Source organism: Odocoileus virginianus, chromosome 18, assembly GCF_023699985.2.
Source record: "Odocoileus virginianus isolate 20LAN1187 ecotype Illinois chromosome 18, Ovbor_1.2, whole genome shotgun sequence".
In the NCBI taxonomy this organism is placed as follows: domain Eukaryota; kingdom Metazoa; phylum Chordata; class Mammalia; order Artiodactyla; family Cervidae; genus Odocoileus; species Odocoileus virginianus.
The window spans coordinates 3,434,428-3,448,029 of NC_069691.1; the positions used below are offsets into that span (position 1 = coordinate 3,434,428).

At 44.5% G+C, this 13,602-nt stretch overlaps 1 protein-coding gene across 5 annotated transcripts in view; it reads right to left on the bottom strand.

Moving 5' to 3' along the window:
- Positions 1-4,466: 4,466 nt before the first annotated feature.
- The window catches only part of LOC110129206 (phospholipid-transporting ATPase FetA-like), a 110,100-nt gene continuing 100,964 nt past the window's right edge, over positions 4,467-13,602 (bottom strand). For 3 of the 5 annotated variants that reach the window (XM_070480291.1, XM_070480293.1, XM_070480290.1), the window contains 5 exons: positions 12,658-12,741; positions 11,360-11,605; positions 11,051-11,189; positions 10,135-10,265; positions 4,467-5,464 (listed from right to left, as the gene is read on the bottom strand). In XM_070480291.1, coding sequence (XP_070336392.1) covers positions 5,243-5,464; positions 10,135-10,265; positions 11,051-11,189; positions 11,360-11,605; positions 12,658-12,741 — 822 coding nt within the window. In that variant the 3' untranslated portion in view covers positions 4,467-5,242. Of the gene's footprint in view, positions 5,465-7,704; positions 10,042-10,134; positions 10,266-11,050; positions 11,190-11,359; positions 11,606-12,657; positions 12,742-13,602 lie in introns of those variants that run through there. The other 2 variants (XM_020880420.2, XM_070480292.1) reach the window with 2 other exon arrangements.

A 13,602-nucleotide genomic window follows, 5' to 3' on the forward strand; every position in this document is an offset into this window, starting at 1 on the left:
AATTTTCTGGTCATTTTAAGGTAGCAATCAGTACTTGTTACTTTGAATACTTAAGATGCCTGAGGTAATGAAAGTATTTTTTAAATTTCATGCTTTAAAATTAAAGTTTTTCTTATCTGTCAGCCTGGCCCTATTGTAGATGGTCATATTCAGTGGGGCTTAGTAGATGCCTATCGTTCCTTACTTATCTCTTTTCCATGCCCCAGTTTGCTAATCTTCTTTCTCCAGTGTTTGAGCAGGGTGCAGGGAGAAGGAGGTTCTTACTTGGCTGATACTGTCAGAAACTAGTTTTAGTGTTTGGCAGGTATCTAAAGTCATTTTTTTTTTTTTGACAGAGAGATGCTTTCTTTATTGGTGTAGATATTTCTCCTATACCAATTTACTTTAAGGTGAGTAAATTCAGCTCCTCTAGCTGTTCACTTATAGCTCCTTTACAAATCTCTAGGCAGTTAAAAAATCAACTTTATCAAAGTATAATTAAACACAATAAAATGCACAGATTTTAAGTATACAGGTTGATGAGTTTTGACAAATGTATATATACACCCATGTAACCACCTCTGAAATCAAGATATAGAAAATTTACCTCATGCTGTTAGACAGGCAATCAAACCCACCCTCAGACAACCTTTTATCTATTTAGAAATATCCAGGCATTTGACACCATATCTCTTGCTTCCTTCTGGGGAAGTCTCCTCAACATTTCAGATGGTCTCTCTGAAGAGACCAAGATAAAGAACAAGATATGGACAAGATAAAAAAACCCTAACTAGGTTTCTTTTTTTTTTTTTTCCTAACTAGGTTTCTTTTATGGCTTATATCTGATCTAGGGGGAGCACTCATGAATCACTTGTCCTAAAAAACAATGCCAATCTCACCATCACTACCTCCTCTTGCTCTGCCGTAGAACAGATAGCTAGCTCTTCTCTCCTTTTTGAGATTTTCCAGGTATAAGTCAGGCATGAGTTCTCTGTATCCCTCCACCCATTAACTGTATCAATCTCGGCAAGTGATTTCCTTATACCCTTTCAAAACTAAACTGGGGGTGGGACTCAAAGCCCACTAGTAATTCTCTCCAAGGATACTTTTCCAATGTCTGAATTTCTGGCCCCTTTCTCAAGGTGGGTAAGGAATTAAGACTTTGAGACTTTTCATATCCCATTTTTTGGCAAGTCTTAAATGGTTATCTAAAACTTCACCTTAGAAAGAAGTATCTGATGTTTTGGATCCTTGAAAAAAAAATCATGTCCAATTCTTTGTGACTGAATGGACTGTACCCCGCCAGGCTCCTCTATCCTATGGAATAGGAATTCCTCTGTGGAATTCTCCTGGCAAGAACACTGGAGTGGATTGCCATTGATTCCTGAGTAGAGACCAAGACTCAACTCTCCCAAGATGCATATGAACCATCAGGGAGGATGCCAGTTGTTCAGGAATTTGGGGGGATATTATTGACCTGAAAAGGTGTCAGTTCTTGGGTCAAAGAGAAGTTCAGTTCAGTTTAGTCGCTCAGTCGTGTCTGACTCTTTGTGACGCCATGGACTGCAGCACATCAAGCCTCCCGGTCCATCACCAACTCCTGGAGTTTACTCAAACTCATGTCCATCGAGTCAGTGATGCCATCCAACCATCTCATCCTCTGTTGTCCCCTTCTCCTCCTGCCTTCAATCTTTTGGAGCATCAGGGTCTTTTCCAATGAGTTAGATCTTCGCATCAGGTGGCCAAAGTATTGCATTTTCAGTTTCAGCATCAGTCCTTCCAATGAACATTCAGGACTGATTTCCTTTAGGATGGACTGGTTGGATCTACTTGCTTTCCAAAGGACTCTCAAGAGTCTTTTCCAACTCCGCAGTTCAAAAGCATCAATTCTTCAGCACTCAGCTTTCTTTATAGTCCAACTCTCACATCCATATATGACTACTGGAAAAAACCATAGCTTTGACTAGATGGACCTTTGTCAGCAAAGTAATGTCTCTGCTTTTTAATATGCTGTCTAGGTTGGTCATAGCTTTTCTTCCAAGGAGCAAGCATCTTTTAATTTCACGGTTGCAGTCACCATCTGCAGTGATTTTGGAGCCCTCCAAAATAAAGTCTGCCACTGTTTCCACTGTTTCCCCGTCTATTTCCCATGAAGTGATGGGACCAGATGCCATAATCTTAGTTTTCTGAATATTGAGCTTTAAATCAGCTTTTTCACTCTCTTTCACTTTCATCAAGAAGCTCTTTAGTCCCTCTTTACTTTCTGCCATAAGGGTGGTGTCATTTGCATATCTGAGGTTATTGATATTTCTCCTGGCAATCTTGATTCCAGCTTTTTCTTCATCCAGTCCAGCATTTCTTATGATGTACTCTGCATATAAGTTAAATAAGTAGGGTAACAATATACAGCCTTGACATACTTCTTTCCTGGTTTAGAACCAGTCTGTTGTTCCATGTCCAGTTCTAACTATTCTTCTTGACCTGCATACAGATTTCTCAGGAGGTAGGTCAGGTGGTCTGGTATTCCCATTTCTTGAAGAATTTTCCTCAGTTTGTTGTGATCTACACAAAGACTTTGGCAAAGTCAATAAAGCAGTAGATGTTTTTCTGGAACTCTCTTGCTTTTTCAATGATTCAACAGATGTTGGCAATTTGATCTCTGGTTCCTCTGCCTTTTCTAAATCCAGCTTGAACATCTGGAAATTCTCAGTTTCGTGTACTGTTGAAGCCTGGCTTGGAGAATTTTGAGTATTACTTTGCAGGTGTGTGAGATGAGTGCAATTGTGTGGTAGTTTGAGCATTCTTTGGCATTGCTTTTCTTTGGGATTGGAATGAAAACTGACCTTTTTGAGTCCTGTGGCCACTGCTGAGTTTTCCAAATTTGCTGGCATATTGAGTGCAGCTCTTTCACAGCATCATCTTTTAGGATTTGAAATAGCTCAACTGGAATGCCATCACCTCCACTAGCTTTGTTCGTAGTGATGCTTCCTAAGGCCTACTTGACTTCACATTCCAGGATGTCTAGCTCTAGGTGAGTGATCACACCATTGTGATTATCTGGGTTGTGAAGATCTTTTTTGTATAGTTCTTCTGTGTATTCTTGCCACCTCTTCTTAATATCTTCTGCTTCTGTTAGGGCCCTACCATTTCTGTCCTTTATTGAGCCCATCTTTGCATGAAAATGTCCCTTGATATTTCTAATTTTCTTGAAGAGATCTCTAGTCTTTCCCATTCTATTGTTTTCCTCTATTTCTTTGCATTGATCACTGAGGAAGGCTTTTTTTAAATCTCTCCTTGCTATTCTTTGGAACTCTGTGTTCAAATGGGTATATCTTTCCTTTTCTCCTTTGTCTTTCTATTCTCTTCTTTTCACAGCTATTTGTAAGGCCTCTTCAGACAACCATTTTGCCTTTTTGCATTTCTTTTTCTTGGGGATGGTCTTGATCACTGCCTTCTGTACAATGTCACAAACCTCCATCCATGGTTCATCAGGCACTCTGTCTATCAGATCTAGTCCCTGAATTTATTTATCACTTCCACTGTATAATCATAAGGGATTTGATTTAGGTCATAGCTGAATGGTCTAGTGGTTTTCCCTACTTTCTTCAATTTAAGTCTGAATTTGGCAATAAAGAGTTCATGATCTGAGCCACAGTCAGCGCCCAGTCTTGTTTTTGCTGACTGTATAGAGCTTCTCCATTTTTGGCTGCAAAGAATATAATCAATCTGATTTTGGTGTTGACCATCTGGTGATGTCCATGTGTAGAGTCTTCTCTTTTGTTGTTGGAAGAGGGTGTTTGCTATGACCAGTGTATTCTCTTGGCAAAATTCTACTACCTTTGCCCTGCTTCATTCTGTACTCCAAGGCCAAATTTGCCTGTTACTCCAGGTGTTTCTTACTTCCTACTTTTGCATTCCAGTCCTCTATAATGAAAATCTTTTTTGAGTGTTAGTTCTAGACGGTCTTGTAGGTACTCATAGAACCATTCAACTTCAGCTTCTTCAGCATTACTGGTCGGGGCAGAGACTTGGATTACTGTGATACTGAATGGTTCGCCTTGGAAATGGACAGAGATCATTCTGTCATTTTTTAGATTGCATCCTAGTACTGCATTTCAGACACTTTTTGTTGACTATGATCGCTACTCCATTTCTTCTAAGGGATTCTTGCCCACCGTAGTAGATATAATGATCATCTGAGTTAAATTCACCCATTCCAGTCTATTTTAGATCACTGATTCCTAAAATGTCGATGTTCACTCTTGCCATCTCCTGTTTGAACACTTCCAATTTGTTTTGATTCATGGACCTCACATTCCAGATTCCTGTGCAATATTGCTCTTTACACCACCAGTCACATCCACAACTGGGTGCTGTGTTTTCTTTGGCTCTGTCTCTTCATTCTTTCTGGAATTATTTCTCCACTGATCTCCTGTAGCATATTGGGCACCTACTGACCTGGGGAGTTCCTCTTTCAGTGTCCTATCTTTTTGCCTTTTCAAACTGTTCATGGGGTTCTCAACGCAAGAATACTGAAGTGGTTTGCCATTGCCTTCTCCAGTGGACCACGTTTTGTCAGAACTCTCCAACATGACCCGTCCATCTTGGGTGGCCCCACATGGCATGGCTCATAGTTTCACTGAGTTAGACAAGGCTGTGGTCCATGTGAACAGATTGGTTAGTTTTCTGTGACTGTGGTTTTCAGTCTGTCTGCCCTCTGATGGTGAAGGATACAGACGCTTATGGAAGCTTCCTGATGGGAGATACTGACTGAGGGAGAAACTGGGTCTTGTTCTAATGGGCGGGGCCATGCTCAGTAAATCTTTAATCTAATTTTCTATTGATGGGCAGGGCTGTGTTCCCTCCCTGTTTGACCCGAGGCCAAACTATGGTGGAGGTGATGAAGATAATGGTGACTGCCTTCAAAAGGTCCCATGCACACACTGCTACACTCAGTGCCCCCAACCCTGCAGCAGGCCACTGCCAACTCACGCCTCTGCCGGAGACTCCTGGACACTCATGAGCAAGTCTGGGTCAGTCTCTTGAGGGGTTACTGCTCCTTTCTCCTGGGTTCTGGTGCACAAGGTTCTGTGTGTGCCCTCCAAGGGTCTGTTCCCCCAGTCCTGTGTAAGTTCTGGCAGCTCTATGGTGGGGTTAATGGCGACCTCCTCCAAGAGGGCTGATGCCACACCCAGGTCTGCTGCACCCAGAGCCCCTGCCCCTGCAGCGGGCCACTGCTGACCCGGACCCCTGCAGGAGATGCTCAGACACAGTCTGACTCAGCCTCTGTGGGGGCTCTGGGTCCTGGTGCACACAGGTATGTTGCAGCCCTCTGAGTGTCTCTGGTGGGCATGGGGTTTGATTCTAAATGTGATTTCACCCCTCCTACCGTCTTGCTGTGGCTTCTCCTCTGCCCTTGGACGTGGGATATCTCCTCAAAGTCACTCTTCAAAGAGAAGAGAAGGCGGCAAAATCTTGAGCTGTCCTACCAAGGCAAGAACAATCTCTATTCTTTTTTTGTCCAGAAACTCTCCTTTGGCTTCTTACTACCAACTGTTCACAGCTGCCTCCTCCTTTTGGTATCCAGGCCAGCAAAAGACTCACCCTGAATCCCTCAGATAAACCTGGTAAGGGTGCCTGGGTGAATATGCTTGTGCCGGGCCCTGGCAAATTTTATGGTTGCTCTGGGCATGGGAACGATTATTAGATCCTTCTTTTCCCTTCCTCACATTCCCTCTCTTCACCCATTACTTCTTTAACAGGAGGGAAAGGGACAGGGCGCAACTTTTGAAATAATTCACACAACATAAACCAATTAGAATCAAATGGGATAATGATAGCAGACAAAACTAGATCTTGATCCTCAATCAGCAAGTGAAATGACACACCCAGAAGTGCCATGACATTTCCAAGGCATTGCTGAGAGACCAAGGAAAGGGCAGTGGCCCAAATACCGGAAATCTCCGCCCCTTCCCCCAAAGAGTTGGAATCCTCCCACTCATTAGCATGTTAAATTGCCCAGCCTATAAAAACTAAAGTGAAAGTGAAGTCGCTCAGTCGTGTCTGACTCTTTGTAACCCCATGGACTGTAGCCCACCAGGGTCCTCCGTCCGTGGGATTTTCCAGGCAAGAGCACTGGAGTGGGTTGCCATTTCCTTCTCCAGGGGGTCTTCCCGACCCAGGGATGGAGCCCAGGTCTCCCACATTGCAGGCAGACGCTTTGCGGTGACCCACACTCTGTCTGTGGAGCTTGCTTCTCTCTGTATCTGAATAAATCTACTTACCTATCATTTTGTCTCTCACCAAATTCTTTCTGCGATGAGATATCAAGAACCTGAGCTTCATTAGCACCAAAAACCAGGTACTGTGGGTTTTGGCTGGGTTTGAGTCCCAGCCATGTGGGTTCAAGTCCCAAACTGGGCTTTGGATGGTTCGAGTCCCAGCACATGGGTTCCAGTAGCTATCTGTGGTAAACGGTTTCACTTCCACATGTGCTTGTCTGGATTAGAATTTGGAAGGGTTGGTAGAGGGAGGCCTGACATGACCTTTTCTTGAAATGCTGTAATTCTGACAGATGTCTGGGGCGTATTCTTTACCTTACTTTGCCTGACCGGGGCACAGCCTTTTAGGGAATGAAGAGGCTGAGCCCCTGGAGTGAGAGTGGCAGTGTGGTATTCCACTGGTTTCCAGGGGCTCTTATCTCTCCTTAAGTTGTGTAAATCCAAGGGAGGAAGAGCAATGACTCTAGTCAGGAGGCCATGAGTGACTGTGTTTCATAAAAAGAGGCCTGAAAAGTACAACTGGAAACTAGATCCTAAAGGATAAAATTCACATTGAAAGGACAGGTAAAAGACAGTTTTAGGAAAAATAAAAGGTAGCAGATTTCATTCATTTACTCACTAATAGAAAAACATTAATAATCCAAGTGTTAGCATTTTGCTTAGTTATTCAAATTAAAAAATGAAACAATTGTTATCCTCAAGGTGATCATCATGGCCTAGTAGAGGAGAAAACCACAGTAAAATAGGCATGTAAATGATACACAGTCAAATCATGGGAACCAAAAATAAGAAAAATGTATAAGGTGGTCTTGTGCAAGGAAGAGGCACACAACTCAGAGTAGGGAACTGGGTGTCAGTGAAGGCTCCCAGAGGAAGCAACTAAAGCTACGGAGGTTGAAGAGCAGATAGACCTCAGCTAGACAAAGGAAAGAAGGTATTCTAAGAGGAGAGAATGGAAAGGGCCAAGGCACAGTGGCTTCTGAAGATAGTGGGACCTTTGGGGGAATTGCAAATAATTTTGTATATGCAGCAGAAAGTGACAATGAAGCTGGAGAGGTAGGCACCACCAAGGCAGGAAAGCTCTGATGATTCACTAATGGACTTTAAACTGGCAAGTGACACGATCTGATTTGGATTTTTGAAAGATCATTCTCTGTGGTGTGCATAATGGATTGGGAATAAGCAGAATCAGAGGCAGGGAGGTCTGAGAGGAGGATGTTGGCACAGTCTAGGCAGGGAACAATGAAATCTATGGGATTGGGAACAAATATGAGGAGAAAGACTAAAGATATTTCTAAGACAAAGTGTATGGAACTTGGTAACAGGATAGATTGGATTAGAGGGACGGAAGGGAGCTGTCTAGAAAGACTTCTAGTGTTTTGGTTTGAGCAACTGGGTGGTAGTGCTATTCAGGGAAACAAAAATAGAGAAGCAAATTTCAATGTTCTTTCATTTTATTTGTTCATTTATTCAACAGATATTTATTAAAGACCCATTATATATTGTTCACAGACAGGTAAATTAGTGATTATAATGCCCTGTGATAAATATCACTGACAGTGACAATTATATACATGGGAGCAACTGAATACATCGGACAGACATGTAAAAGTCACACTGAGGAATAAGGGTGAGCTCTTGCAGGAGACAGTGCCTAATCTGAGTGTTTATTTTTTTAAATCGAGGACAAACTCTATTAACACAAAACATTCTCATAACCCTTTTTAAGTATACAATGCAGTGGCACTTGGTACATTCACAATGTTGTTCAACCATTACTTCTATTTAGTTCCAACTATTCTGAGTTTCTGGAGGGTGACTAGAAGTTTACTAGATGAAGAAGGGAGTAGGGAAAGCATGTTAGGATATGACAACAGATGCTGATGACAAGAATACCAGAAAGAGCATGACTGGAGTGAATGCAGATGGGGGAGAAGTAGAAGACAATGCTAGAGAGGGCCGAAAAATAAAACACGCAAATTTTAACTAGATCCTGAGGTGTGCAAGACTCTTCAAGGATGCTAAGCTGGGGCTTGACACAATCAAGTTTGCAGTTCAGAAAGATGACTCTGGAAATGGTACTCGTGATACTTTAGACAGGAGAAAGCCAGAAACATGAGTGGGGAGATTTTCTGCAGTAATCCATGTGGGAGATGATCCAAATACGAACAAGGGCAAAGGTAATAATGGAGGGAACTGAAAGCAAGACAATGGAGATGCTCAATGTATATCACTTGATGACTTATTAGACACCAGACTACACAGGAAGAGCACAGTATTCTGCCTTGGGTGACTCGGATGACAGTAATGACATCCTGGGGTGAAATTTGGGGGGAATATATTTAATACAGGTTGGTGAGTTTCCTGAGATTCAACTAAGTGAAGTGTCTTAGGGTCAGTTTGATAAATGAATCTGGACCTCAGAAGAGAGATCTAGGATAGAAAGAGAGCTGAGAATCTTCTTTTTACTGGTAAATAAAGCCATGATGTTGTAAGAGATGACTCAGGAAAAGTGTACAGGGAAAATGAGCAGAGAACCTAGGGTTGAGCTCTGGGGACTGATATTTAAGGTCTGCAAACAGGATATAAATATACAGTTAAAAGACGCTGGGGCCAAGACAGAGTTTAGTAACGGGGGGAAAGAAAAGTGGAATGGAAGTAAAGAAGTAGAGAAAGAGTGGGGGAAGGGAAACACTGGTCTCACTTGAAAGAGGGCAGGTGTCAGGAGTCTACAGACTGATGCTATTGCTTGGCCTGAGTTACTATCACTGGGACCCCAACAGACCATATGAATCTCTCCACTCCAAAATAAGCAGTTTATTACTTATCTATAAACTTATTAGAAACAGTTTCTCAAGTACATACAATTTCTTCTCAAAATAATTTTATGGAATGAAGACAAATGTTCACCAGTTATGGCTTATGTCCCTCAAGAAAAGATTTTTAAAATCCCCTGCATTTTCCCTGTCCCAGTTCTGAGGCCTGAAAAGGTGTCAGTTCTTGGGTCAAAGAGAAGAGAAGGCAGCAAAATCTTGAGCTGTCCTACCAAGGCAGGAACAATTTCTATTCTTTTTTTGGTTCAGAAACTCTCCTTTGGCTTCTTATGACCAACTGTTCCCAGCTGTCTCCTCCTTTTGGTACCCAGCCCAGCAAAAGATTTACCTGAATCCCTCAGATAAAGCTGGTGAAGGTGCCTGGGTGAATATGCTTGTGCGGGGCCCTGGCAGATTTTATGGTTGCTCTGGGTATGGGAACGATTATTAGATCCTTCTTTTCCCTTCCTCACATTGCCCCTCTTCACTCAGTATCTCCACATGTGCTTGTCCAGATTAGAACTTGGAAGGCAGGGGGAGGCCTGAGATGACTTCTTCTTGAAATGCTGTAACTCCGACAGCTGTCGGGCTCATTCTCTACTCTGCCCTGCCTTACCTGGGCACAGCCTTCGAGGGAATGAGGGGCTGAGCCCCAGGAGTGAGTGGAAGCACGACTTTATGCTATTTCCAGGGGCTCTAGTCTCTCCTTATGAAGTTTCGTGAATGCAAGAGAGGAAGAGCAATGACTGCCTCCTCTGGGGCTTCCCCAAAGACCTCTACCTTTTATGAGGAAAGCTGTTTCTCTTGGGAAATCTGGCCTTCATGGTCTTGCCGGAAGTGATGAGGGCCCCAAAGCCCTGTTTGTGGGAAAACGCGTAGGCAGAGCGTCGAGAGGCTGGGTGTTTCAGTTTGGTCCTGAATGGGTATGGCAGCGGATGCCTCATGCAGTGATGAATTCTGTCAATAATCTACAGTCGGAGCACGGGGACAGGGTTTTATCCACAGAGGCAAAGGCTAAGAGGGCCATGAATTCTATTTGGGTGGATTCCTGTTGCACTCACCTGGTCCACGCTGACGGGCCAGAACAGCGGTTTGAGAAACTGGTACCCAACCACAGGCAGCATGCAGAGGATGATGCTGAGGACAACACACAGCCACATCTGCGGCAGGTTCAGAGTGTTCCTGGCCACACCTGTGAACAAAGCGCCAGAGAGGAAAGGCGGGACCAGAGCCTGGAGGAAGGGGGCTGTCAGCCTGAACTTAGGTACTTCTCCAGTCCAGAGAAAGAAGTTACTGATTGGAAACAGTTTAGTCTCCTGAGAAATAATACAAATGCTAAAGGACTGTACTGGGGTCCTTGGTGTAGCCAAGGCCACTGAATTCACAGGCTTTTGTCTCCCTCTAAAGGCCAGGCCAGGCAGCAGCGGCGGGGGTAGGTTCCAGGAGTCCCAGAGCACTGACAGAGACACAAAAATGGGATGGGGGTTTTGGAGGGAAAAAATGAGTGGCTTGACAAAAAATAGGAACCAGTTATATACAGTAACATCTGTCTGTTATTTTGTCCTCATCAGAGTGCAGACGAGTGAGGGGAAAATTAACACAGGAGCTAAGAAGGCATTATGTCATAATAGGAAGGACATCTGACTGGGAACCAGGAGGGCTAGATTTGAGTCATTAAAAAAACTTCCAGTCTCTAAAGTAGTGCAATAATTCTTGTGCTGTCTATCTCTCAGTGTGCTTGCAATGCTCAAATTAGGTAAGAAACTTAAAAATATCTTAGAGGCTCTAATAAGGTAAAGTAGTTCCCCTAGCTAGATTTTGAGTCCTTTTAAGGCTGAGATCATGTCTCAATCATATCTATATCCACGGAGTCTAATACATAGCAGTAGCTGCTCAGTAAACATTTAATAAACAGATATACTTGGCTCACACCCCCGCCCCCAGCCCCAGCCCCTTGCACACTGGGCAGAGCCTTACCTAGGAACTGGAAGACGTCGGGGAACAGTAAGCATAAGCCATCACTGTACAGGAAGAATAAGATGCAAAAGTAGAAACCCAGGCTGCCCCAGGTGAAGACATGGCTTATCATCGTCCAGTAGGTTGTCTCCAGCGTAATCTGAAAAGCACCCTCTTATGTACATTAGTCTACAACCCAGGATCTATCAGTCACCTCCCTTCTCCCATTTCATAAAAGAGGACTCTCCCTTCCCGCCTTCTCTCCCTCCTTCCCTTCCTCTCTTCCAGACAGGCTCCCACACAATCCCCTTACCCCACCGCCAGCCACACCTGCATTGTGACCACACAGAGCAAGGAGGTCTGCACTAGCAGGGAGAAGGACTGGTAGTCGGAGATCTCCTTCCCATCCTTGCGCTCTGAATTGAAAACAGTCCCCATAGGGATAAAGTAGAGCACAAAAGAACTGTAGATCCCGTGTAGCAAACACTTCACAAATTCCTTCTTGTTGAAATAGAGGTTGTGCTGGCCTGGCTCATACAGCTCTGGGAAGCGTAGGCTCCATGTTTCATTCACGTCCTGGAAGCACCAGAGGGTAAGGAGGAAGGCTCAGGGTCTCTCCAAAGAGGGTCCCATCTCCAGAAGAGTACAGGCTCCTCCCCTCACTGAGTTTGCTCTTAGGCTGCCTAGGAGACTCCTCATGGAGTACTTGAGATGTAGAACCAGAGAACACAGCAGTGGCCACAGACCCTTTCCAAAGCCCTACTCTCTAGGCAGGGATACACATGGTGGAAGAAAGCTAGGAGGTCAAGATGGGGAGTTAAGCCACTGGGGAACTCAGCTGAGCGAATGACATGGGACCATCTTCATCTCCTAAATCTAAAACTTTGGGTAACAAGGATTGAGGCTGAATGACAGAACTCATCCTCTTGCTGCTCTGAGGCTGGCAGCTACTTCATGGAGAGTTTCCTTCCTACCCTGATGGAGACCAGGAACCAAGATCCCATGATATCTTCTTTCAGCTACTTTATTTCTCTTTGGAGGCTCCTTTTTTATTCCAGGTACCCAGGACGGGAGGTTGGGTAGAAGAGGGAGAGGCAGGGCACCAGGACCCTCAATGCCAAGGGAAATTCCCGAGAGGACTAGACAGTACCCCCCAGGCTGACTCCCTGTGATTTGAGGAATCATACCCACACTTCCAAGCTTGGCCTTCAGGATTCTCACCTAGGCCTCACTGCACTGGCTTATCCCAGTGTCTCTTTACGGGTCTCTCCTTTCTGGAGTCCCTTGATTTATCTAGTCCTGCCCCAACAACTATTTCCTTCCACTTTTGTACATGCTCCATTTATTGAACAGCACAATGTCTGTGCTTCTCTCTATGAAGAAAAAATTGACACAGAAAAATTTGGGTTTCTACAGCCAATGATTATTCTCTGTGGCAGAGCATACTTTACTTTATCCAACGATACCTCTCCAGGTGGTGAGTTCCCTCCCTTGCTCTAGAAATGACTCTATTTACTTTTGACTTTGGAGCCTATCTCTTGACTGCTGCTGTCCTCCTCATTCCTCGGAATACTCTTCAAGGGGCCAGGGGCTTCAGCCTTGACTAAGAGGTTTGTTGCTGGTCTTACCTGATCAAACAGACTCAAGCCCAGGACAGGGAGGGAGGTGTAGACCAGGTTGTAGAAAGTGATAAACCAGGTATCATAAACTGTCTGGAAGAACACCAAGGAGATTTCTGAGATCCCTCTCTTCTCCAAAGTCTCAGCTCTACCTCGCAGCTCTAAGAGAACCCCTTCTGCCCTCCACCTACCCAGCACCATGATAACCTAGAGCATGGTTTGGATTTCTGAAATCTGACCGAGAAAGCTGACTGCAGACTCTGTTCGGTCCCTGGTCCCAGGCTGGGGCAAGGCCACATTACACTTGTTTGTGCCCAGTCTGATGAGGCTGATTTAGACCAACTCCACCATGACCTGTATTGCTCCTCTCTGCGTGGAAAGGACCCAGAGTGGCTTCCAGGGAACGCTGAGTGTACCCCTGCACTCCCAGGCATGTAAGCCTCTGTGTTCTTTATCTGCTTTACGGCATTCAGTAGTTTCTTTAACCCTGGACACCTTCTAACACTGGTAAGCAGGACAGACCCATGAGCCTACAGAAGCTACTTTCTTTCCTAGCCACAAGAGGTCAGCAGTAACATGTACATATACAGACACCTCCCAGAAGCCACAGTGGTGTCTCTAGACACTGGGGGCAGACAAGCCCGCTATTGTCTGCTGACTGGTCTGTTTTCCCTGGAGCCTAAGGTCATAAAGGTAGTAGGGATCTCCCAAGATAATCGTTCCGGAGGTTGTTTCTCTTTGGGAATCCTTGGGAATCCTGAGAAACTTCTTATAGGAAAAAGGGAATTCTCATAGAACATCAACAGCCAAGGGTCACTTCTCCCCACTTCTGTGGAGATTTCATACTCATTAGAGCAACAACAGTGTTTGGCAGGGTGGTATGTCTGGGTGAGGAAGAAGTAAAGAGAAGCTGTGTTTCCAAGTGTGGCTACAGGTAAATGCCAGAACCGGCCC